Source organism: Mauremys reevesii, linkage group 20, assembly GCF_016161935.1.
Source record: "Mauremys reevesii isolate NIE-2019 linkage group 20, ASM1616193v1, whole genome shotgun sequence".
NCBI classification, from domain to species: domain Eukaryota; kingdom Metazoa; phylum Chordata; order Testudines; family Geoemydidae; genus Mauremys; species Mauremys reevesii.
In genome coordinates, this window is record NC_052642.1 from 1,435,951 (window position 1) to 1,458,962 (window position 23,012).

A 23,012-nucleotide genomic window follows, 5' to 3' on the forward strand; every position below is an offset into this window, starting at 1 on the left:
AGATGGCACCCAGACTCAAATGCTCCACAGGAGGATGGATAGACACGGAGACAGGACAGTCCTCAGTCCGCACAAAACACAGAAATAATTACCTGACCAGATTCCTGATGTCAGATCCCAGGATCCCTACCAGAACAGAGAGGGAACCAACCAGAGAGGGAGCCAAGAGGTTCAATGGCGTAGACTTCACTGTGGTTGTGCGCCTTTCCGTTCTGGTGGAGGACCGCTCGGGCCAAATGCCCAGGTGCCGGCTGCCACGGTCGTCCTACAAAAAACAGTCAGGAATCTCACAGCCCCAGTGAAGACGGTTGCCATGTCGGTAGAACCTCCAAATTGTCAAAGTTAGACTCAAGACTCAGTTTGTCAGACCACTCTGTTTTATTAGCACAGCGCTCTGCTAATAACACCCAGATAATGTGAGACCCATGCAAGACACCAACTATCTTATTTATACAGATAAAAGGGTGAGAACTTAACAAGATAACAAAGGAAGCAGAAGCAGATAAGTTTACCTGGGCTAGGCATGCATATCTTATTTTCTTATTAACTATTACCGATCTTCTGTTAATGTTTCGCCATTAGCACCATTGTTTATGCCTAATGTTTCTTTTCCTGGCACCTGTATTTCAACATTTCTTATTTCTGCTTAAAGGTACATACAACATTTCTTTAATCCATTCTTATTTTTACAATATAATTCATTCTACTTTCACAGCTTGCAGCTCCTCCCTGCTTGGGTCTGTAAATGGCCCTGGCCAGTCCTCGGCTCCCTCGGGGTCAGCAGCAGCCTTCCAGCTTGGGAGCTCACAGGAGGCATCTGGCTCCTCTGGCGGCTGCCTCCCAGCTGAGTTCTCCAGCCATCTTTTGTACTTCCGCTCTCCTGTACGTGCCAGCTCCAGGGGCTTGCTGCCTGCCAAAAGCCTGGCGAGGAGGGGACGCTCTGGATGGGGTAGTCCAGAGCACTCAGCGTCAGCCTAACTCTGCTCCCATGGCAAGCGGGAGGGAAGGCGCCGTTCTGTTGACCTCAGTGGGAGCAGAAGGAGGCCAGTGCTGAGCACATCTGCATATGCCACCCAGTGTGAGAAATGCCACGAGCCCCCCCAGGACTCATAGCCTGCAGCCGTACTGCTGGGCAGCTCGCCAGCCGTGGAGACTGGAATTCCAGGTGCCCGGTCCAGACCGCACCCCCCACCGATGTGCCTCATGCGAAGGTGCAAATCCTGGAACAGCCCTGGCTGAAAGCACAATGCCACTTAATCACAGGAATAAGGGGCAGCCTTGTAATGTACAATCAAAGGGGAAGCACATTCCCATAAACTATATATGCCGCACCCCTTCTGCAGGGCAGTAACTCATAGCACACCCCCTGGCGTACCCCTGCTATTGTCTGTAGCTGGGGGCGTTCGCCTCTTAGAACTATGGAGTTATATTGGTTTCTTGTCTTCAAAATCTGCCTCCTAGTGGTTGCATGTGATTGTGCTTTCAGGGGGCAACACAGGCGAAAGGACAGCACAAATCGAGAGGTTCTTTTGGGTGCAGTCATCCCCATGGTACCATGTAAGTTGGGAAGACAGGGAACAAATGCCTCTGTGCAGGGGCAGTGAGTGACAGTAACTGTGACACTGGGAGAGTTTAACTGTGTCTGTCTATTGTGGGAAGCAGGTAACAGAGAAGGAGAGTGAGGGGTGCAGGAGACCAATTCACCCCCCAAGAGTCTCCTCAGCATTGGCACCAGAGGCGGGGGGAGGCTGTAGCTTAGTAACTTGGGGTGAAATGCAGAGAGGAGTCCAGAGTGGATGTAACCTCTCCCCGACCTCCTCTCTCTCCACCCCCCTTTCTGGCCCTGAAACCATCCAAGACTTGAAAGGCCATTGGCTGCCTTCACCTACCCACTGCACAAGAAGGGGGTTTAATTCAGGGAGTGGCTCCAGGCCCTGGCCTTCATTGGGAGGGACGGTTCAATGCAGGTAGCCTTCAGGGCTTCTGCAGCAATGGCGCCTCCTGCAGAACGATGGTGAAATTGACCAGTGGGGATGTAAGTTACATATCTGAGCTGCCTCCCTGGAATGGCTGTGGGCACTGCATGTACCCCTAGCGTGGCACCCAGGGGGCCTGTTCCTTACCTGCTTCTGGGTGGCTGGGTGCAGGGAAATCCACCCTAACGGACACTGGAGACAATTTTGCTCAGCCCTGTTTCTACATAATTTGCAGTATTTTGTCTCTGCCAGGCTCTCTTCTCCCCATGACCACCCTTGTCCTCTCCCAGCCGTACAGGCCATGCAGCTCCCTTCGCAGCACTGGCTGTGGTACCCTCCTGGAGCTGGGCCTCATTCTGTCTCATCTGCTACCATGTGTGCTGCAGCGGCAGGGCTGACTAAGGCAGTGGCATAGCCAGGTTCTAAAATCAGGGGGAGCCAACACATAAAAAAAGGTGCCACACGACATATTAAATTACACCTCTACCTCGATATAACACGACCCGATATAACAGGAATTCGGATATAACGGGACAAAGCAGTGCTCCGGAGGGCTGTGCACGCACCTGGTGGGACATCCCCTCTCATCTTTCCTGAGGGGGATGTTCTGCAATCTGTGGCCCCTGGAAGCAGGCAGCACACAGGAACGGGGGGGGGCACAGTCCCCCACATAAGAGAGACAATCGGACAGAGGTGGGCAGGGTCTGTTGGGGGTTCACATGGGGCAGAGGGGGTTGGGGGCTGCACTGGGAGGCTCTCCAATGCAGCACCTAGCCACGCTGACTCTATGCATCATGAGGCACTCGGAAAAAAGGAGGCAGCAAGAGAGAGAGAGGCCGACAAGGAGTGCCCTTCCCCTCCCAGCTGGGTCTGTGAGTGCCCAGCCCTGCAACTCTCAGCTGCATTGTCCCATGCCTCACCCTGTTCGTCCAGGGACGACTCCACCTTACGCTACAGCCCTGCTTTACCCTGGGACAATGCCCAGCCTGGGGTGTTGTCTGTCTGCGTGATCCCCACCAGGCGCAGGAAGGAACACTGCTTTACATTAAGGTTCTTTTGGTGATGGGCTAACCTTACCCCTGTCCTGCATTTTGAGTGTGAACAGCTGTAGATGGAAACTGAGACGGTAGAGATGGAGCAGGACTAACCATGGCCACTTAGTCTAGCCCTCACCCTGTGTCTGTCCTGTACAAGTGTTGCAAACAGCAAGTGCCTTTTCTTGCCCTGATATGATTTTGGAGATGTCAGCATTTTCTACGGCTTTCTCCCTGTATGGGTTGTGGGATCCAGTGGAGCGGTCTGTGTTCTGTGTACAGGACAAGATGTGTATATATTTTATATCTTGCTATATTACTGTAAACACAGTTATTTAATAAATAAAATGAATAAAAGCATTAAAATACATCAAAATACATCAAAATGAAACAGAGGATTGTTATGTACAAGGGGGCGGAGGAGGCTGCATGTGAGTATGTAAACGTGGGTGTCCGGGGCTCAACCCTCCCAGGGGAGGAGGGGAGCCACACCGGCCCGTTACACTGAGCAACAATACACGAGTCAATTAGGGCTCAGGCCTTCTGTTGCAAGGCTGAGCAACAATATGCAACAGTTTGGGGAAGCCCAGGCCCTCTGTTGCAGGGGCTGGGCCACAACACAAAGAGTTCAAGCAAGCCCAGGCCCTCTGGTGCAGGGGCGGGGCAGCGACACAAAGAGTTCAAGAAGGCCCAGGCCCTTTGCTGCAGGGGCTGAGCAACAGTACAAATAGTTCAGCAGGCCCAGGCCCTTTGGTGCAGGGACTGGGCAGCAAACAGTCTAGGAGGCTCAGGCCCTTTGGGGCAGGGGCTGAGCAGCAAACAGTCTAGGAGGCTCAGGCCCTTTGGTGCAGGGACTGGGCAGCAAACAGTCTAGGAGGCTCAGGCCCTTTGGGGCAGGGGCTGAGCACTGGGGTGAGGGGGAAAACTGCCACCCATCAGTGGGGTGGCAGGGGGGACGCAGGCCCATTCACTCCACTGCGTCCCGGCCCGGGGTCCTAGGCAGCGGCTACCACGGCTGACGGTCAGTGGGGATCCTCACCGCAACACACTGACATGGGTATGGGTTGATCTGCAGCATGACTACTAATTGTCGGGTGATACCACCCACTGTTAGTCGGGCTCGAGCGCTCGGGTAGGGCCGGACGTCTTCATGAATGCACTGCAGACGGATCGGCTTCAAACGGGGGTCGACCGGGGGTCCCAGAGCCTGGCGCACCAACGTCTGGCCGCACCCAGAGTCAATCAAAGCCTGCGTGGCTTGGTCCCCAACCATCACCGGGACCGTGAGTTTGGGGACCTGTGGTAATCGGGTCCGGCCGGCTCCTGCGTAGACCTACCCAAAGCTACAGTCCATTTCGGGGCAGTCCCGTTGTAGGTGCCCCGCCTTCCCGCATCCAAAGCAGGGACCGAGCTCGGGACACCCGCTCCGAGGGAGGGCCACTCGGGTACTTCGGGGGGGCTCCGACGGGCCCTCGGGGCCCCCTGATTGAAGGCCGGGGTTGCCAGCCGGGAAGCCGCGTCTGAGCGCTGGGTCTGGGACCCCAGCCGGGATTCTGATCCGTGGCCTGGACCTCGCTGGCTGGGCAGGTTGGTCGCCTTCTTCTCATTATGGGGCATTCGGGCCCGGAGGTAGGTGGCCGGAAGGTGGGTCCTATGGAGGCTTCCGCAGCCAGGAAGCCTTCCATCAGCGAGACGGCATCAGCCAGGGTCGCCGGCCGGTGTCGGAGTACCCAGGCCCTTCCCCGGGCCGGCAGGGTATGGACAAATTATTCCAAGACAACCTGCTCAGTGACCTCCTCCGCCGTCCTGACCTCTGGTTGCAGCCACCGGCGGCAGGCCTACTTCAAGGTCTGGACCACCATCCGGGGACGGGCGCCCGCAGGGTAGGTCTGGCGCCAGAACCGCTGTCTAAAGGTCTCTGGGCTGACATCCAAAGTGTCCAGGATCGCAGCTTTTACTCGGTCATAGTCTCTGGCCTCTTCTGTCGCCAGTCCGCAGTAGGCCGCTTGGGCCGTCCCAGTCAAATACGGGGCCAAAAGAGTGGCCCATTGGTCTCGGGCCCACCCCACGACAAGGGCCACATGCTCAAACATGACCAAGAAGGCCTCGGGGTCGTCGTCCGGGCCCATCTTGGTCAGGCACAGGGGGGCAGCCGAACATGCCCCCCCCCAGTGCCCTCCCCCGCTGGCCAGTCGGCGGGGCGGGGTGCGGGGCCCATGAGGTTCTGCAGCTGGTTCCCCAGCTGCTGTACTAGCTGCTGCTGCTGCTCCAGCTGAGCTGCGTGCTGCTGCTGCTGTTGCTGGAGCTGGGCGGCATCTCCTTGCTGCTGTTGCTCCAGCTGGGCGGCATGCTGCTGCTGCTGCTGGGCTGCCTGCTGCTGCTCCTGGCTCTCCACCAGCAGCTGGAACAGCCGTTGCATATCGATGTTCCTGGCTAGGAAGGGGGTGATTCACCACCCACCTACCGGCCCCTTCTCACAGAGGCAAGGGTTCGACTCCCCACTTCTGGTACCAACTGTAAACGTGGGTGTCCGGGACTCAACCCTCCCAGGGGAGGAGGGGAGCCACACCGGCCCGTTACACTGAGCAACAATACACGAGTCAATTAGGGCTCAGGCCTTCTGTTGCAAGGCTGAGCAACAATATGCAACAGTTTGGGGAGGCCCAGACCCTCTGTTGCAGGGGCTGGGCCACAACACAAAGAGTTCAAGCAAGCCCAGGCCCTCTGGTGCAGGGGCGGGGCAGCGACACAAAGAGTTCAAGAAGGCCCAGGCCCTTTGCTGCAGGGGCTGAGCAACAGTACAAATAGTTCAGCAGGCCCAGGCCCTTTGGTGCAGGGACTGGGCAGCAAACAGTCTAGGAGGCTCAGGCCCTTTGGGGCAGGGGCTGAGCAGCAAACAGTCTAGGAGGCTCAGGCCCTTTGGGGCAGGGGCTGAGCACTGGGGTGAGGGGGAAAACTGCCACCCATCAGTGGGGTGGCAGGGGGGACGCAGGCCCATTCACTCCACTGCGTCCCGGCCCGGGGTCCTAGGCAGCGGCTACCACGGCTGACGGTCAGTGGGGATCCTCACCGCAACACACTGACATGGGTATGGGTTGATCTGCAGCCTGACTAGGGTCAGCTGCCCCCGGGCCACTTCCAATTTCTCCCTCTGGGCCTACCTGGTCCGCGGCGTCCACTCCCGGGAAGTCCCACAGCATGGGCTCCTCGCAGCCCGGGTGGGGGGTAGATCCGGCAGTTCCTCGGGGAAGTCCGGCCAGTGCTGCTCCGGGGGTTCCTCGGGGTAACAACAGCGGAGAGGGGAAGTCTCTGGTGGCTCCTCGTCGTAGGTGGCACGGGGAAGCTCCGGCGGGTCCTCCCGGTAGCGAGTGAGGGGAAGCTCCGGCCAGTCCGGGCAACTGCTCTGGGCCCCAGTGTCTTCCCAGTCACGAGCTCCCTCGGGCAGGTTTGCTCCCGGCGGTGGCTGGGCTCTGACTGAGCTCGGATGGCCGGCTTTTATACTTCTGGGTCACCGCCTGACCCTCTGAGGGGCGGGCTCACTGTTCTGTAGCCCCGCTCCTTCCGGTGTCCGGGGCTCAACCCTCCCAGGGGAGGAGGGGAGCCACACCGGCCCGTTACAGAGTAGTTAACCATTTGATAGCTTTCATCACCTAACAGTTTTTGGCAGGTTTCCACACCCCATCCCCATTTCTGGCGCCGTCAGCCCCTTTGACCATGCCCCTTGCTACGATACTTCCGGGGGTACCTTGGTTCAGGGGACAATTAGCTCAGTGTTAATGGCTCTAGCCTGCAGTCAGGCCAAGTAACGGTAGAGAGTCTGTTTGCCCGGGGCCCTCAATCAGGGCAGGGCATCAATCAAGAAAGGGCTCTGGCCTACAGTCAGGCAGGCAGAGCAGCAGGAGGTTCATTTGCCTGGCCCTTGATCAGGGTAGGGCAGCAGTCAAGTAGGGGGGCTCTGGCCTACAGTCCGGCAGAGCTGTCACAGTCTAGGGGAGGTTAGCTCTCTGGTGGGAGAGTCAGCACAACCGTCTGGCATCCGGATTCAGGCGGGTGCCAGACCAATTCAGGCCTCCTGACAACCAGGTGGGGAGGCTGCCACTCCTGACGTTGGGGTGGTAGGGGTAGAGGAACCCAGGCCCTCTCGTTCCACTGTGTCCCAGCTCAGGGCCCTAACAGCGGTGGAGTGGTCCGCCACTGGGTCAGCAGGGAAAGTCCAACCATAACACGCTGGCTGGCTTGTAGTCAATAATACATCTGAACCCAGTTCAGCTTCCCTGGGCTCCTTCCTACACGCCAATTCCATGTGTGCATGGGTTCCAGGGTTGTTGTTCGCTTTGGACCATGAAAAAGTTCAAGGAGCTGAGATTAGAGAAAAATCACATCAAATGTAAAAGGGCATAAAGCCAATAGGGTTATCTATCTATCTATCTATCTCCATACACCACATCTATCTAGCTAGCTATCCCGAGAGGCGGAGATAACCATGCTGGCGGCTGTGAGCCTCTTTTCCCAGAGGCAGCCACAAGGGTAAGTTCTCTCTCCCCCGTGTCCCCTCCCTGCAGCTTTCTATACTGTCCTTCTCTCACTAACCAAAAACGATCTCTTGCTGTTTTCTATACTCTCCCTCTCTCAAGCCTGGTCTACACTAGTCATTTATTTCGGAATTAGCCGAGTTAATTTGGAGAAAAAAAAATCATTCCTTCCACATGACCAAACTGGTTTCTTCGATTTAAAGGGCTCTTTAATCCAATTTCTGTACTTCACCTTGGCAAGTAGAGTAGCGCTTAAATCGAGATCGCAATCCCGGATTAAAAGTAGTGTGGATGCAATTCGAAGTTATTGGCTTCCGGGAAGTATCCCAGAATGTTTCCTTGTGACTGCTGTGGACAACACTCTCAACTCTGATGCACTAGCCAGGTGGGCAGGAAAAGCCCCAGGAACTTTTGAATTTCATTTCCTGTTTGGTCACCAGCAGCACAGGTGACCAGCAGCACAGTCCACTGTCATAGGCAATCATGCAGAGAGCACCATCACAAGAGACCACGCAGTCCCGGATTCGCAGATGAGCTCCAGAATGGTCCGAATGGGAGGTACTGGATTTCATCGAATGTTGGGGAGAAAAATCTGTTATGGCAGAACTACGTTAAAAAGAAAAGAACGCAAATATGTACGCTAAAGTCTCCAGGGCCATGACGGAAAGAGGCTACTCCAGGGACACAGAGCAGTGTTGTACAAAAATCAGGGAGCTCAGGCAAGCGTACCAAAATGCCAGGGAGGCAAATGGGCGCTGTGGGTCACAGCCGCATACATGCCGCTTCTACCGTGAGCTGCATGCAGTTATGGGGGTGACGACACCACTACCCCACCACTGTCTGTGGATATCTCCAAGGAGGAAGTTGAACGGAGCGAGGAGGATGAGTTATTGGAGGACGAAGAGGAGGAGGAGGAGGACAGTGCACAGGCGGCAAGTGGGGAATCCATTTTCATCCCTAGCCAGGAACTATTCTTAATGCAGGAGCCAATAGCCCCCACCCCCACTCCCATGATCCTGGAGAAGGTACTTCTGGCGAGTGAGCCTGATCGGAGCCATGCGGTGGCGGGGTGGGGGGTGGGGAAAACACAGCCACGTTGGGCTGTTTGCGTTTAGTTTAAAGGGCTCATCCCTGCTCAGAGCCTCATCGGAGCCACGCAGTGGGTGCGAGTCTGTGTGTGTGTGTGTGTGTGTTGTGTGAAGCAATCATCCCAGAGAGCCTGCAGGACCTCCTTTTATACTGCAAACCTACCAGGCATTGCTTGCTATGAGAAAGGGGGCCCAGCAGTTTGAAAGTATTGAAATGAATGCGGAAGAAACAGAACCCCGCGTGCCCCTAGGGCTTACCATGGCTGGCTGCAAGCTGAATTCTGTTGCCCGGCTGTGTGTGATGTGCTGTGTACTATGAATTGCCTGTTTCACTGAGAAACAGTGTGTCCTTTGTTCTCTGAAATGTATCTTTTAAAATACTACTCTTCCTTTTTCTCCTCCTGCAGGTGCAAATGTTTCAACGCAGCCCCAATCTACTCCATCCAAGAGGCTGGTCCAGATTAGAAGGCAGAAAAAAGGAACTTGGGACGACATATTCGCCGAGCTCATGCAGTCCTCCAGCGCTGATAGGGCCCCGCTGAATGCGTGGTGGTAAACAATTGCGCAGTCACGTAATGCATTACAGGAACACGAAGAGAGGAGGGACGCACGCGATGAGAGCAGGCAGGACACTATGGTCGAGCTCATGGGGGAGCAAACTGACATGCTGCCCTGTATGGTGGATCTAATGCAGGAAAGGCAGAAAGATCACAGATTGCCGCTGCTGCCCCTGTATAACTGCCCTCCCTCCTCCCCAAGTTCCATAGCCTCCTCACCCAGACGCCCAAGAACACGACGGGGGAGGCTAAGGGGACTCCACACTCAACCCCAGAGGCTCACCCAAGCAGCAGAAAGTTGGCATATGTGAACTTTTGATTTGGTTTCTGGACTTCTCCTTCCCTTCTTCTCCACCCCCATAACCCAACCCCTCCTCCCCATTTACCTTCTGATTTCTCTCCATGGGTGGTGCAATGAATACTAAAGAATGGTTTTAAACAATTGTGACTTTATTTCCTTTCATATATATAGGGGGCGGGTAACTTCAAGATAAACAAACACAAGTGTCACACTGTACCCTGGCCAATCATGAAACTGTCTTTCAAAGCTTCTCTGATGCACAGCGCACCCTGCTGTGCTCTTCTAATCGCCTTGTTCTCTGGCTGTGCGAAATTGGCCACCAGGCGAGTTGCCTCAACCTCCCATTCCGCCATAAACGTCTCCCCTTACTCTCACAGATATTGTGGAGCACACAACAAGCAGCAATTACAATTGGAGTATTGGTTGTGCTGAGATCTAACCAAGTCAGTAAACTGCGCCAGCGCTCTTTCAAACGTCCAAAAGCACATTCGACCACCATCCTGCATTTGCTTAGCCTATAGTTGAACTGCTCCTTACTACTGTCCAGGGTGCCTGTGTACGACTTCATGAGCCATGGCATTAAGAGGTAGGCTGGGTCCCCCAGGATAACTATAGGCATTTCCACATCCCCAACAGTAATTTTCTGGTCTGGGAAGTAAGTCCCTTCCTGCAGCTGTTCCAACAGACCAGAGTTCCTGAAGATGCGAAAGGCCATGCACTTTCCCGGCCATCCCACCTTGATGTCAGTGAAATGTCCTTTGTGATCCACCAGTGCTTGCAGCACCATGGAAACGTACCCTTACAGTTTACATATTGGCCGCCCGTGTACCGGGGCCAAGATAGGGATATGCGTTCTGTCTATCGCCCCACTGCAGTTAGGGAACCCCAGCGCATTAAAGCCATCCACAATGGTCTGCACATTTTCCAAACTCACTACCCTTGATAGCAGCTGGTCAATGATTGCATTGGCTACTTGTAGCACAGCAGCCCCTACGGTAGATTTGCCCACTCCAAACTGATTCCTGACTGACTGGTAGCTGTTGGGCATTGCAAGCTTCCACAGTGCTACGGCCACGCACTTCTCAACTGTGAGGGCTGCTCTCATTTTGCTGTCTTTGTGCTTCAGGGCAGGGGACAGCAAGTCACAAAGTTCCCTGAAAGTGGTCCTACGCATACGAAAGTTTCACAGCCACTGGGAATCATCCCAGATCTGCAAAACTATGTGGTCCCACCAGTCTGTGCTTGTTTCCTGGGCCCAAAATTGGCCTTCCACGGCATGAACCTGGCCCAACACCACCATGATCTCCCAATCGCTGCATGCTGTGCTTCTAGGAACAGAGGTGTCCATGTCCTCATCAGGACAGTAATCGCGCTGTCGTCGCTACCTCGCCCATTTTTGCAGAAACTTCACATATTGCTGGATAATGCGTGAGGTATTTACAATGGTCAAGACTGCAGCAGAGATCTGAGTGGGCTACATACTTGCCGCGCTATGGTGCCTGCATGGGTAATCCTGGAAAAATGGCATGAAACGTAGGAGAGCTGTTCGGTTCAAGATGGCTGATAAAAGGCGGGAAATGGTTTCCTTCTGTAGCTTTCACTGGAGCCCAGCACCGACAACATGGAGAAATTTGCTACTGATGCAAGAATGGGAGAGCAGAGTTTGCAGCGGAAGCTGTGCTGCTCGGTTGACGATGGCTGAACAACGGCGGGAAATGGTAAGGATCTTTCTCTCTTTTGCACAGCTCTGTTTTCTGCTTATTAACAAAAAGGGATCTTTCTCTCTCTTGCTGTTTTCTGTACTTTACACAGCCCTATGTCACTGACACAGAATCTCTCGCTAATTATTCTGCCATGTGAGTTCTTTCACCCGACCTTCTCAACCTTCCTTTATATTTCCTATTCTATTTAATTAGCCTTTGGTTTTTTAAATTGAGTTCAATTTTTTTTACTCTCATAATTTTTTAGTCCCAACAAAAATAACCTTTTACTACGTTCTTACAAACTCCTCTCTCTTGTTGCTTTCTCTAGTTTCCCCTCTTTCTTCTATTTAAGATAACCTTTCTTTCCTTTTTTCCTCTAAGCCTAAGCAATCTTTCTTTTTTTAAAACTCCTTTTCTTTAAGGCCTCTGTAGCGAGAGGGCATAGTCTCCTGCCCTGACAGACAGGGAGGGATCCGTGAACGCCCCCCTGGTGGGTAGAACGGGGACTTGCATGGCCTCCCCGCTGGAAGCAGAGGGGTGGGACAGGAAGCGGAACTATAAAAGGCTGGTCCTCCAGCTCAGTCGGGGGAGGGCTGCCTGAGGAGCAGGACGTCTCTTCCCCGTTGCGTGAGCCCAGACCTAACGGAGACCGCTCCTGACAGAGACCCAGAGGTGCTGACAAAGCTGCCAGACGCCAGGATCTCCGAGGAGCTGGGGGGGCTGCCACTAGCTGTCTATCCCAGCGAAGCGAACAACAACCCTGGAACCCATGTACACACGGAATGGGTGTGTAGGATGGAGCCAAGGGAAGCAGAATTAGGTTTGGCTGTGTTATTGACTACAAGCCAGCCAGCGTGTTGCGGCTGGACTTTCCCCGCTGACCCAGTGGCGGACAACTCCACCGCTGTTAGGGTCCTGGGCTGGGACGCAGTGGAATGGGAGGACCTGAGTTCCTCTGCCCCTACCACCTCAACGTCAGGAGTGGCAGCCTCCCCCCTGGTTGTCAGGAGGCCTGAATTGGTCTGGCACCCGCCTGAATCCAGATGCCAGAGGGTTGTCCTGACATTCCCACCAGAGAGCTAACCTCCCCTAGACTGTGACAGCTTTGCCGGACTGTAGGCCAGAGCCCCCCTACTTGACTGCTGCCCTACCCTGATCAAGGGCCAGGCAAATGGACCTCCTGCTGCTCTGCCTGCCTGACTGTAGGCCAGAGCCCCTTCTCGACTGACGCCCTGCCCTGATTGAGGGCCCCGGGCAAACAGACTCTCTACCGTTACTTGGCCTGACTGCAGGCTAGAGCCATTAACACTGAGCTAATTTTCCCCTGAACCACCGTACCCGGAAGTATCATAGCAAGGGGTGTGGTCTCCCACCCAGATGGACGGACGGTGGGGGCTGGGGGGGGACTGCAAACCCTTTACAGCCTCTCTTTCTACTCATTTGTACTTTTTCTCTAAATATGTCAAAACACAAGCACACAACCTTCCCCCGGCCAAACACAGAAAAATAATACAAAATAAATTTTCAAAATGGCCAACGGCATCAAAAACGTACACGACTGGAAATGGGGACGGAGGGCAGGATGTAAATGCAACACGGTGCATGGAAACCTGTCAAAAAGTACATGCTGATGAAAGCTATCGAGCAGTTAACTACTCACATGGCTGGGCAGGGCAGGCAGCCAATTGGGAAGAAGCCGTGTGTTCCACCTTGCTCCAGGTGGGCTCTGATGCACCAAGCCCCCAGAGAAGGGAGGCTTGCTTTTCCCAGAGCTAGGGCAGCTGGGCAGCTTCAATGAGCGGGCTATCCTCAGTGCACATTGTTGTTATCCTATGGACCAATGTCCATAGGCTGCAGCAGGCTGGAGGCTGGTTCTTGAAGGCCTCCAGGATGAAAATAGTCTGAGAAGCCAGGCATCGGACTGAGGACTTGCTGTCCTGCTGCAAGCCTTTGAGGTCTAAGATTGAAAGGAAGGAAATGGAGGTCAGAGCCATGGCACTCTGGAGAGCCCTGGCAGGCCAAGCCAGCTCTGTACCTCTCGGCCCACGACAAGGAGGCAGCAGGCCAGGTGGCAGGAGGCAGGGGACTAGCGGGAACAACCAGCAACCCTCACTAAACATCCCCGCCGCCCTCCACAGCTGGGGGAGCCTCCAGACACAGGCAAGAAGTCCCAATGAACCCCATTCACTCACTATTTCTAGGACTGCCTCATCCCTGCAGTATCTGAGAGCCTCATCCCTGCCTGTATTTACCCTCCCCCTTCCCCCCACAATGCACAGATGGGCACTTAGGCCTAGAGAGGGGGAGAGTCACAAAGGGGGCTTGGGCATTGTTAGGCGCCGCCTAACTTCAGGTGCCCTGCTGCCCTCCAGGAAATGCCGAGGAGGGAGCTCAGCCATTCTCTAGCTCCGGTTGGGAGGCCCAGCTGTGAATCTGCTCTGGGAGTGAGGAGTCTGAGCTATGTCACCCACCCTTCCCTTTTCCCGAACAAATGTGGTGGAGATGCTGCTCTGCCCTGTGCTGCCCAGGGGTCTGGACACGCAGCAGGGAGGTAGGTGACCGGACGTCACTTCAGCCTCATTTGGAGCAGTGGCTTGACCCCAGGTGTCCCACGTGGAGGTGACTGCTCCAAACACTGGGCTAGTGAGTGCAAGGGGGGAGGCAGCACCCCACTTTGGCTGTGTTTGGGGGGGGCAATCATCTGCGAAGGCCAGCCAGCTAAGGCCCAGTTTGGGGATCTACCAGGCCGCAGCTCTGAGGTCAGGGCTAAGTGCCTGGGCACATGCCAACCAGCAGACACGACAGGGTGAGGGGCCAGCTGATCAGGGGGTTGGGGATTTACATTTTGCATCCCCTTGTGGCTCTCGCCTGTGACCACGTTGCTGGCATCGGAGATTGAACCCACCCTGCAGCCCTGGGCCATTCATCCCCCTAGTGCTCAGTACTCAAAGCGGGACCACTCACTCTCGCAGATGGCGTTCAACTTGTTCTGGCTCCCCTGGTCCAGCTGCCGGGCAGTGAGCCCTACACACACAAACAGCCCATCACATCACCGCGTCCCCAGCGAGGGTGTTAAAGAGCCTGTCACCCTCCAAGCACCGCGGCTTCCCCCCGCCCCTCACTGGCCAGGACACGCTCCTGAATCCCCAGGGGAAAGGGCGAGTCCCCAGAGATGGCTACAGGGCTGGTTGCCAAAGGAGAGCACAGCGCCTTGAAGGTCCACTCCCAAGAGCCCACGGTGGGGTGGGGGCGGAGAATGGGGACTGCATGAGGAGCAGTGGGCTTAGAGGGGTCCTATCAGCCGATCAGGGCAGTTTGGGGTGAGCTTGCTCCTGTGGGTTTCTGACACCCCTTCGCCTTCATTAGGGAATCAGGAGCCCAGGGGTCACTTCTCGCTGCTGGCAGGGACTGAGGAGAGCCTGGGACCAGATCCAGCCCCTCTGCTAAAGGGACCCCTCTGCTCTGTGGTTACCTAGGAACCTGATGGCTGCTTCCCTAACTGGAGTCTGTGGGTTCTGCAGGAAGGCCATGGTCTGGCACAGGAAGTCATCAGCTCTCCCGTTGTAGCGCCTCACCTAGGAGCCAGAACAAGGGAGAACAAGATTATGAAAGGCCTTTCCGTCCCACAGGCCAGCTTCCAGGTGTGTGGAGCGCACGCCCTGTTTTTGCCCCTCCTTCCTGTGCTGGGAGGATCACGCAGAGGGACCACACCCAGGGCCAGGTGTGGTCCCGCGGCTGGGGCTCAGTGTGGGCACAGAGCCAGGCAATCGGGGGTGCCCTATCCACTGATTCCTCCACTTCTGCCAGCGAGGGCTGTGCAGTGAATGGCCAGAGGGCTCCCTCACCAGGCAGTCACAGATTCGCCAGGTTTCCTTGTGCTGGATGAGGCCACTGAGCTGGTGCCACCTCAGGAATTGGGCGGCACTGCTGAGGGTGTCCCAACACACCTGCAAAACAAGAGGGGCCGGGGCGAGCCGGACACAGTTACGGGAGCTGGAAGCCACTAGCCTAGTTACCGGAGGCCAGGGAGGCCGTGCGTGCTGAACGCTTCCCTGCCCTGGCTGCTCACGGAAGGGCGGCGGTGTGGCTAAGGCAATGGCTGGAGACCTGACTCAATTCCCAGCTCTCCCTGCAGGAACTCAGGCAAGTTGCTTAGGCCCAGGGCTGCAAAGGGATTTAGGTGCCTAATGCCCATGGGGGTTCAATATTTTTGAGGCTGCGCCTCAGTTCCCCACCTCATGGGGTGAATTCATTAGTGCTGGTGGCATTTGTGTCCCAAGTGATGGGGGCCATGAGCACTAGCATGTGCAGAGGCATGGGGGGGAGGGGCTTGGGCATGTCATGGCTAGTACGGGCTGTCCGGGCCGCTTGGCTAAGGGCACATTGGGTCCTGTGTACCATCTGGAGGCTGAGTAGCCCTGCTCCTGGTAGGGATATGGCCAGGGTTGTGCTCTTCCCACAAGCACAGCCAGGGGAGTGTGCGGAGGCCAGTGGCTGTAGGAGTGGTGAGGCGACCACTCGCCCCACCCAATCTCTCAGCCTGACTGCAGGGGGGTGTTGAGCTCAGAGGATGCAGAGAAGACTCAGCAGTTGGGTGGGGTTCCATGGTCATGGCACTACTGGACTCAACATTCAAGTGATTTTGAGTGCCTGATTGTCACAGCTCTGAGCACCTGCCCTCTACCGGCCAGACCCTTTAAAGGGGGGTGTCACATGTTGCCCCCCCCCAAACAAATGGTCGCTCTGTAACTATCTCAGCTGCAGACTCCAATTCGTGGCCTCACCTGGGACACGTTGGGACGCTCATCATGAACAAGGAGGAGCAGTGGGACCAGGCTCTGGAGCACATACTCCTTCATCTCACTCCGGTTGGGCCACCTTACAAGCTCCAGCAGGTCTTTAAAAAGGGTGATGGAGAGCACCCGGAGCTTGCTGGTCACCTGCAAGAGATGATATAGGGAGGGGAGGAGACACTGTGACAGTCATTCTCATCCAGCAGGGCAAGTGCACACTGTGCCAGAGATGTCTGCCCTGCAGGGGGTATTGGTAACTCACCCCCAGCCATACAGCCACAACTGGGGCCAGAGTCTCATGGGCATAGCGCCATTGAAGGCAATAGAGATGCAGATTTCCACCAGCTGAGGGGCTGGCCTGGTAACTTCTTGGCCAGGGAGAGCAGTAAGCGGGGGTGAGACTGCCCCTAGGCTCTCACAGCCAGCTCTGGGTGCACTGACATCAGCACCCGCCTGTGTCAGCCAAGGGGAAACATTCAGGATGGAGCAGTGTCAGGACAGGGGCGGCAGAGAGGGAGCGATGAGGAAAGATTCAAAGAGCGAAGGGGGGGTGTAGTTTGTCCACCCACTTTGCAGGCCCAGCTCACACTGGTGTTGACCCACAGCAGCCCTCTAGCCGGGCCAAGGGGGCCAGGCATAGGGGGCAAATTTCTACATTGGTGTTTGTTTGGGCCATGCTCAGGGACCTGGGGTGAATTTAACTAGGGCCAAGGGGTGGTAAATGTGCAGGAGCTCCCAGATAGGGGGCCTTGGAAGCCATGACTGGAAGCCACCCAGCCTCCAGGGGTTTGGGGTGGGGTGAGGGGTCAGCTCAGAACAGCTGGGCAGGCTCTGTACAAAACACATGGGAGGGGTATGGGGGCATCAGGGCTGCACTGCAGTGGGCACAGGCAGATGTTGAACTGCCACCTCTCTGGTCTTCCCTCCAGTTGTTGAGGCCTGTTTGCCTTTCCCTGGTGATGGGTGTAGTAAGTGCAGGCCATGATAAAGGCCCAGTATGAGGCCTGAGGCCTGAACTAAAGTAATGAACAAGACTTTGCTAATATAAAGCCAAGTTAAGCTGTGAGCCAGAGGCAGGCCCTGCTCACAGAAGCTGGCAAGGAAAGGGCTGATACATATCTAAAAGGTACTGAACATTCACAAACTTGCACATTCCACACAGATAACAAAGAACAGGCTGGCCCATCCCAATGACAGGGGCAAAAGGTAAAATGATGGATAGAGTTGTTTTGATCGAACCAACATGTACAAGGTAGAAGGGGGCACCTAAATACATAGAAAGGTTGTACCGTGCTACGTGGAGGGGTTGTACCTCATACGTCAGGTGTGATGTGTAACTTGTTTGTGTCTGTGTATAAGAATGCATCCCTGGGGCGGTGCCTTTGTCCGGCCGAGGGGGCAGTGGAAAGTCCCGCCAATGAGCCGGGTCCATTGCCAAGAGGCACTTTCTCTTAGTATGCCCTGAATTAGGCTAAGAAACCTACAGGGAACTGCAATTGTGTCCGAGGTCGCAATAAACCTAGCCGACGTGGCTTTGCATCTTACTGGACTCTGTGGTTATTGGGGGTTCTCGTCGGGTCTGCTGTGTCAGCTATCTGCAGAGCTGGGGTAGCACACCGAGGAACACTGCATACGCAGCCGAGTGATATCAACAAGGAGAAAGCAGAGCACCACACGGTAGCACTCTGACAACACACTTCTGACAACAATGGGCGTTGTGTTCATTAACACTATTTGGATATAACCCCTGCCCCATAAAGAACCTGTTCTGTTCCCCCCGGGCCTGAGAGGGGTTTGGTTTAAAGGGCTCGTCCCAGGGCGAGATCCTGCATCCTTGGTCCAGGCTGCCCTGTCCCTTTGGCCAGCTGGGGATCCAGGAGACCCTGGGAACAGCTTTAGCCAGGCCTGTGCCACTACTAAATAAAGAGCGGCAGTATGAGAGCTGGGGAGTCCCTCCAGGAGCCCCCACTGGGGCATTACCCCTGGAAGGCAGTAACGGATGGGCCCCTTTCTCCTGCCCGCTTGCTGGATCTCGCCACCCAGTGTGGGACTGAACATCAGTCTGGTGAATGCGCCGGCGGGGCTGGTTGTGGGTACAAAATATCTGACGAGAACATTCCCCACCTATGACGCTGCCCTGCCATGAGAACGAAGGTGAGAGGAAAGGTCGTTAGCTGCAGAACCAACAGAAAGAGCAATTTCCTTATGGCGATGACAGGCCAGCTGTAGGATTCCTGGCCAGGAAAGGAGGGCAGATTTTCACCAAAGTACCATCACTTGTCACCCTGGAAGCCAGCAAGAGCATTGCAGCACCCTGTGCTGCAGAGGCCCCCTCGCTGCATGCAGGCTCAGGAATGCCCGTCCTTCCCCAAGGGGAGCCTCGTCCCCAGGCTGCCCTCATCCTTGTCAGTAGGCCTGCGGGACACCAGGGTTCCCATCCTTTCTGCCATGTGCTCTCATGGAGAGTGAGAGGAAGGCGGGAATGAGCTCATGATTTATGACAATCCGTTTTCTGGCTAGGACCATAGCACAGGCCCTGCTAGCCCACCCCCTAGCCCCCATTCACATGTCCGCAGTTTGATGGGATCTCCTGTGAGCTGCCAGGCCTTACATCATCAAACAATGGCAGGAGTTGCTCAGCCACTTGCACAGCCGCGCAGCTGGCGCTCTGCCTGTCCATGCCGGCGAGGAGGTGTTTCAGCACGGCGATGGCCTTGTGGATGAGGGCTCTGTCTACCTCCTGGAGTCGCTCCAGGACATCTGGCAGCAGACGCTGGAGTTTCCCCACCTGTGTGAAACAAGGAGCTGCTTTACGAAACACCCTCCAGTGACCCAACAAGCCATTTCCAAAACAATGTCTGCCTCCCCTGCAGACAGAGGCATGGGAGCTAGGGGTGCTGGGGGTGCTGCAGCACTCCCAGGTTTTACGCAGGACTCTGCTCCTGGCCCCACACACAGGGTCCCAGCTGCCGGCCCTGCGCCAACCCCCAGCTATGGCCCCAGCCTTGGTCCCCTTGCCCCATCCATCCCCCGCCCCTGCCTCCTGGAGCCATGGCCCTGCTCCTGACCAAAGCTCTAGTGGTGGAGGGGTGTGTGGACAGGGGTAAGGGGGGGGGGTGCAGCACCTCCACTATAAAAAGTCTTCCAGCTCCCCTGCCTCCAGAGACATATTACAGCCTCAAAGCCTTTGCACAGCCAGCTAAGATCACGGGCAGTGGGTCTGGCAACCTGCAACATAAGCAGCTGCTTCCTTGTCCCCCAGATCTCAGGGGATGGTTTTTATTAGCAGATATCATCCGTGGGAAGTTCTCTACACAACACGTTGACCCCAAATAAATCAAGTGTATTATTGTTCAAATAGCACCTCGAGGGCCTGTCTGCAATAAGGGCTTGTGCTGGGGGCTTTCCAGGCACAGTCAGAGACGGTCCCTGCCCTAGAGCTTACAGGCTAGACACACGAAGGAAGGATTTCTATCCCCATTGTACAGACATGGAACTCGGGCACAGAGAGGTTACGTGACTCGCCCACAGTCACTTAGGGAGTCTGGCGGAGCCAGGGCCGAACCTGGGTTCTCCTGAATCCTGGTCCTTACAGCCCAGCCTAGGGGAGGGAGCCAATATTGCACACTAGTTCTAGGGTTAGTCTGTTACTAAAAGCCAGATTCAGTCATTTCTGTATTTGGTTTTTCAACCTTTCAAAGACAGCCCCACAAAATCTCAACCGGCATCAGGGAAAAAATAGGTCATATACAGGCTAACCGGTTCCAGAAAGGAAAATGAACCACAAGCAAGTGAAAACCAGGCTGAAGTGCATGGAACGATGGGAATGGTATATAACAAAGAGAATTACAGTCACGCCCTCTCCATGTCTGATCTAGTCATAGTCCGGGTTTAATAAACCGGACTGACCCCCTATTCTCAGGCGAAGTAAATTATCATTAACGAGAGTTGCCTTCAGATTGTCTCCTCTTTACCAGGCTGTCAGATCTGTGTATTTAAGCCCCAAGGACTTTCTCTGCCTTCACTATATTGTGGGTATCAAACTTGTTATGAGATCTTAGCAGCAAAAGGCCCTTCCAGAGCTCTTCAGAGGAGCGAGTGCTGCGGGACAGAGCCGTGACGTCAACAGTTAAAACCTATGAGGCTTTAAAGGGGATTTGTAGGAAAAAATGGTTCCTAATTGTAGTGAAATGGCTCTATCCAAGCGTCCCTGATCACTGGGGTCGCCAGCATTCCCTGGGGGTCTAGAGTCTGCAGCTCTGCTGCTACTCTAGTGCTAGGGTTCTTTGGATCACAGAGACCCCAGACACAATCAGGCCCAGCTGTGCCAGATGCTCCACACACCTAGAGACGCACCCTGCAGGAGCCAGGCCCTGCCCTGCAGAACAGCAGACAAAGGCCAGGCAGGGGCTTGCCCAAGGGCACCCGCAGGTCAGTGGCAGAGCCAGGAATAGAAGCCAGGGCTCCTGACTCCAGGCCAGGGCCATACCCCCTGGGAAGGTTTCAATGACCCCAGCCCTGCAGCAGCTCCCTGCGGTTCTGGGTTTATCCCCCAGCCCTCCTCCCCTCTCACCTTCTCTGGGAGACGGGCCAGATTGAGGAGGCCTTTGAGCCCCAACCAGCGCACCACGGTCTGGTGGTCTCTCAGCTGCCTGCTCATCTCCTCCAGGATGGCGTCTTCCAGCCCGTAGCCAAGGTCAGGGCACTGGAGGAGCTAACACACCAACAGCAAATCAAGCTAGAGAAGCAGGGCTGGCCTCTCGCGACTCATCTCTGCCACGGGGCCCTTAGCTCCACTGGCCAAGGCCCGGCATGGGCTGCATGCAGGGCATCGCGATTGGTCACTGTGTGGGCCCCACTGAAACGCTGCTAGCGCGACGGCCCCTCGAGGCTCCAGCTGAGATCAAGGCCTGCCCTGCTCCCTCACTAAGGCTCAGCTGCACACGGAGCAGTGGTGTGGGGGGTGGGGTCTGCAGCCTTGTGCTCCAAAGGGTCGCCCGGTCTGCGGGGGGCAGGTGAACTGGCCATGAATGGGCAGGCGGCTGCCCGGCCTGCGCATGGCACACGGATGTCAGAGGGGGCTCGAGGGCCGAGGTCACACAAGGGACCATTCTATGGAACTGAGCCTTGGGGAACAAGAGACACCTGACCCTGGGCCTTGCTCCAGCCCCATGACACCAGCTGGGACAGGTAACAATGCCCAGACTGAGTGACTCCACCCCTAGGGTTGTAGGAGCTTTCCCTGCCCCTGCTCACCCACCCACCCCCAGGGCCTTCAGGGCCACCCCTCTCTGGCCATAGGCATGAGCGGCAAGTTCCATTGGCCCATGGTGCCTGGGCACCATGGGCCTCAGCCCCACCTTTCCCCCACGTCTCCCAGGCCATTTAAAACAGCCTGGGGCCCCACCACCACTGGCAGCGCGGCAGGCGGCCTCCTGCCTGCTTGCTCCCATGGCTGCCAGCCCCTCCTGTGGCCCCTGGGTGGGGTGGGCGTGCCCCTGCAGCCAGTAGGAAGCTGTGGGGCAGTGCCTCAGGGTAGCAGCACATGGAGGGCCCCGGCCTGCCCTGCCTAGGAGCCCCAGATAAGCGCCGCACCCTCCCAACTCCTCCCAGAGCCTGCCCCCACCCCTTTCCCGACCCACTCTGGCCCCCAAACTCCTTCCCAGAGCCTGCAGCCCCTCCTCCACACACCCCTCCTGTCCCCAAACTCCTCCCAGAGCCTGCATCCCCACCCTCTCCTGCACTCCCACCCTCTGACCCATCCCAGAGCCTGCACCCCAGGCCCCTCCCCACCCAAACTCCCTCCCAGAGACTTAGGCAGGTTGGGGCAGAGTTTAGGGGGCAGAGTTTGGAGGGCAGGTTCTGCTGAGCACCACCAAAATTTCTACAAATCTGCTGTCCCTGGCCATAGGTCAGCCCCATGCCCCAGTCACCGCTGGGCGGGGCTCTTCTCACGACCCTCACCCGCTGGTGAGGCTCACCTGAATGAAGGCGCCACGGCCGGGGCGTACCGCCTATCGTCCCGATCGCTGAGGATGGCCATCAGATGGTAGAAAATCCAGTTTCGCTCCTGGAAATTGAGCGAAACCATGGCCTGGCATAGGAAACACAAACACCACATCATCAAGGTGGGCAAGGACTGGTCCTCCATTTATGAATCTAACCAGGACAGGGGATCCCGGGCGACTAGTCACGCGCAGCTGGCACGGACTAGTTCCTGCTGGCTTAAAATGCCCAGCGGCTTATGTGCTAGAGACCCAAACCCTTAATCACTCGACAGGGAGCCCTTCCATGAGGCCAGCTCTGAGCACGTAGTGCTGTGGCTGCAAGAGAACTGCAGACAAAGAAGGGTGTCGGTGGGGTCGGTGGTCTTCCTCATGTGCCCAGATATTGGGTGATGAGAGACAGAAGGGTGGGTGAGAGAATATCTTAGATTCACCCAAGACAAGCGCTGGAGCTTTCTGTGTTAGCTTCTCTCTCACCCACAGTCACTGGGCCAACCAAAGACATTCCCTCCCCCACCTTGTCTCTCTCATGTGCTGGGCCTGACAGGGCTACACCAACGCTGCGGAAAGACATGGCGGAGGCTGTCTTTGCCCAGCCATGCCTGCCAGAGCCACGCAGGAAGCGGTTTACGCCAGGCAGCGCAGGGTGGAGAAGTAGCCGACTGACCCCTTGGCCAACAGCACAGAGGCTGCGGCCTGTTCCATGCAGGCGATTGGGAGCCGCGTCTCACCCAGCAGGGAAGGCAATGTGGCCGTGTCCTGGGCCAGGAGGAGCTGCTGCTGTGATCGGTTCTGGGCAGCACTCACCGGGCAAGCAGGCAGACACCTTTGTGGTGCGTGTCAGAGCTCATGAGCAGGTCCCAGCCGCCCTGCTTCATCATGAAGGTGACCTGCTCCTTGTAGCCAGCGCATAGAAGCAAAGCTTCCATGGCCTTCACCGCGAACCTGTGTGCAGAGCGAGCCTCTTGTTACTGAGTGAGCCCAGGCCAGGCCCTGCCGCGTGCCTGCGGGCGGCGCTGCAGA

The 23,012-nt window shown here is 56.1% G+C and overlaps 1 protein-coding gene across 6 annotated transcripts; it reads right to left on the minus strand.

Moving 5' to 3' along the window:
* Positions 1-650: 650 nt before the first annotated feature.
* Positions 651-20,656, minus strand: LOC120387472 (maestro heat-like repeat-containing protein family member 6). 6 transcript variants are annotated; one of them, XR_005590178.1, is made up of 10 exons: positions 20,558-20,656; positions 18,596-18,772; positions 15,976-16,131; positions 15,037-15,138; positions 14,664-14,766; positions 14,156-14,215; positions 12,852-13,148; positions 3,054-3,282; positions 2,124-2,398; positions 651-1,235 (listed from the first exon to the last, which is right to left on the minus strand). XR_005590178.1 is itself a non-coding variant. In XM_039508299.1 (7 exons), exons 1-7 carry the CDS (start codon positions 20,642-20,644, stop codon positions 12,964-12,966), a joined length of 870 nt encoding a protein of 289 aa, XP_039364233.1. In that variant the 5' UTR covers positions 20,645-20,656; the 3' UTR covers positions 12,108-12,963. The 6 variants fall into 6 exon arrangements, 1 of the variants encoding a protein (XP_039364233.1); XR_005590179.1 differs by lacking the exons at positions 651-1,235; positions 3,054-3,282 and having other exon boundaries at positions 2,241-2,398; XR_005590177.1 differs by lacking the exons at positions 651-1,235; positions 2,124-2,398 and having other exon boundaries at positions 2,620-3,282.
* Between the last annotated feature and the right edge of the window lie 2,356 nt (positions 20,657-23,012).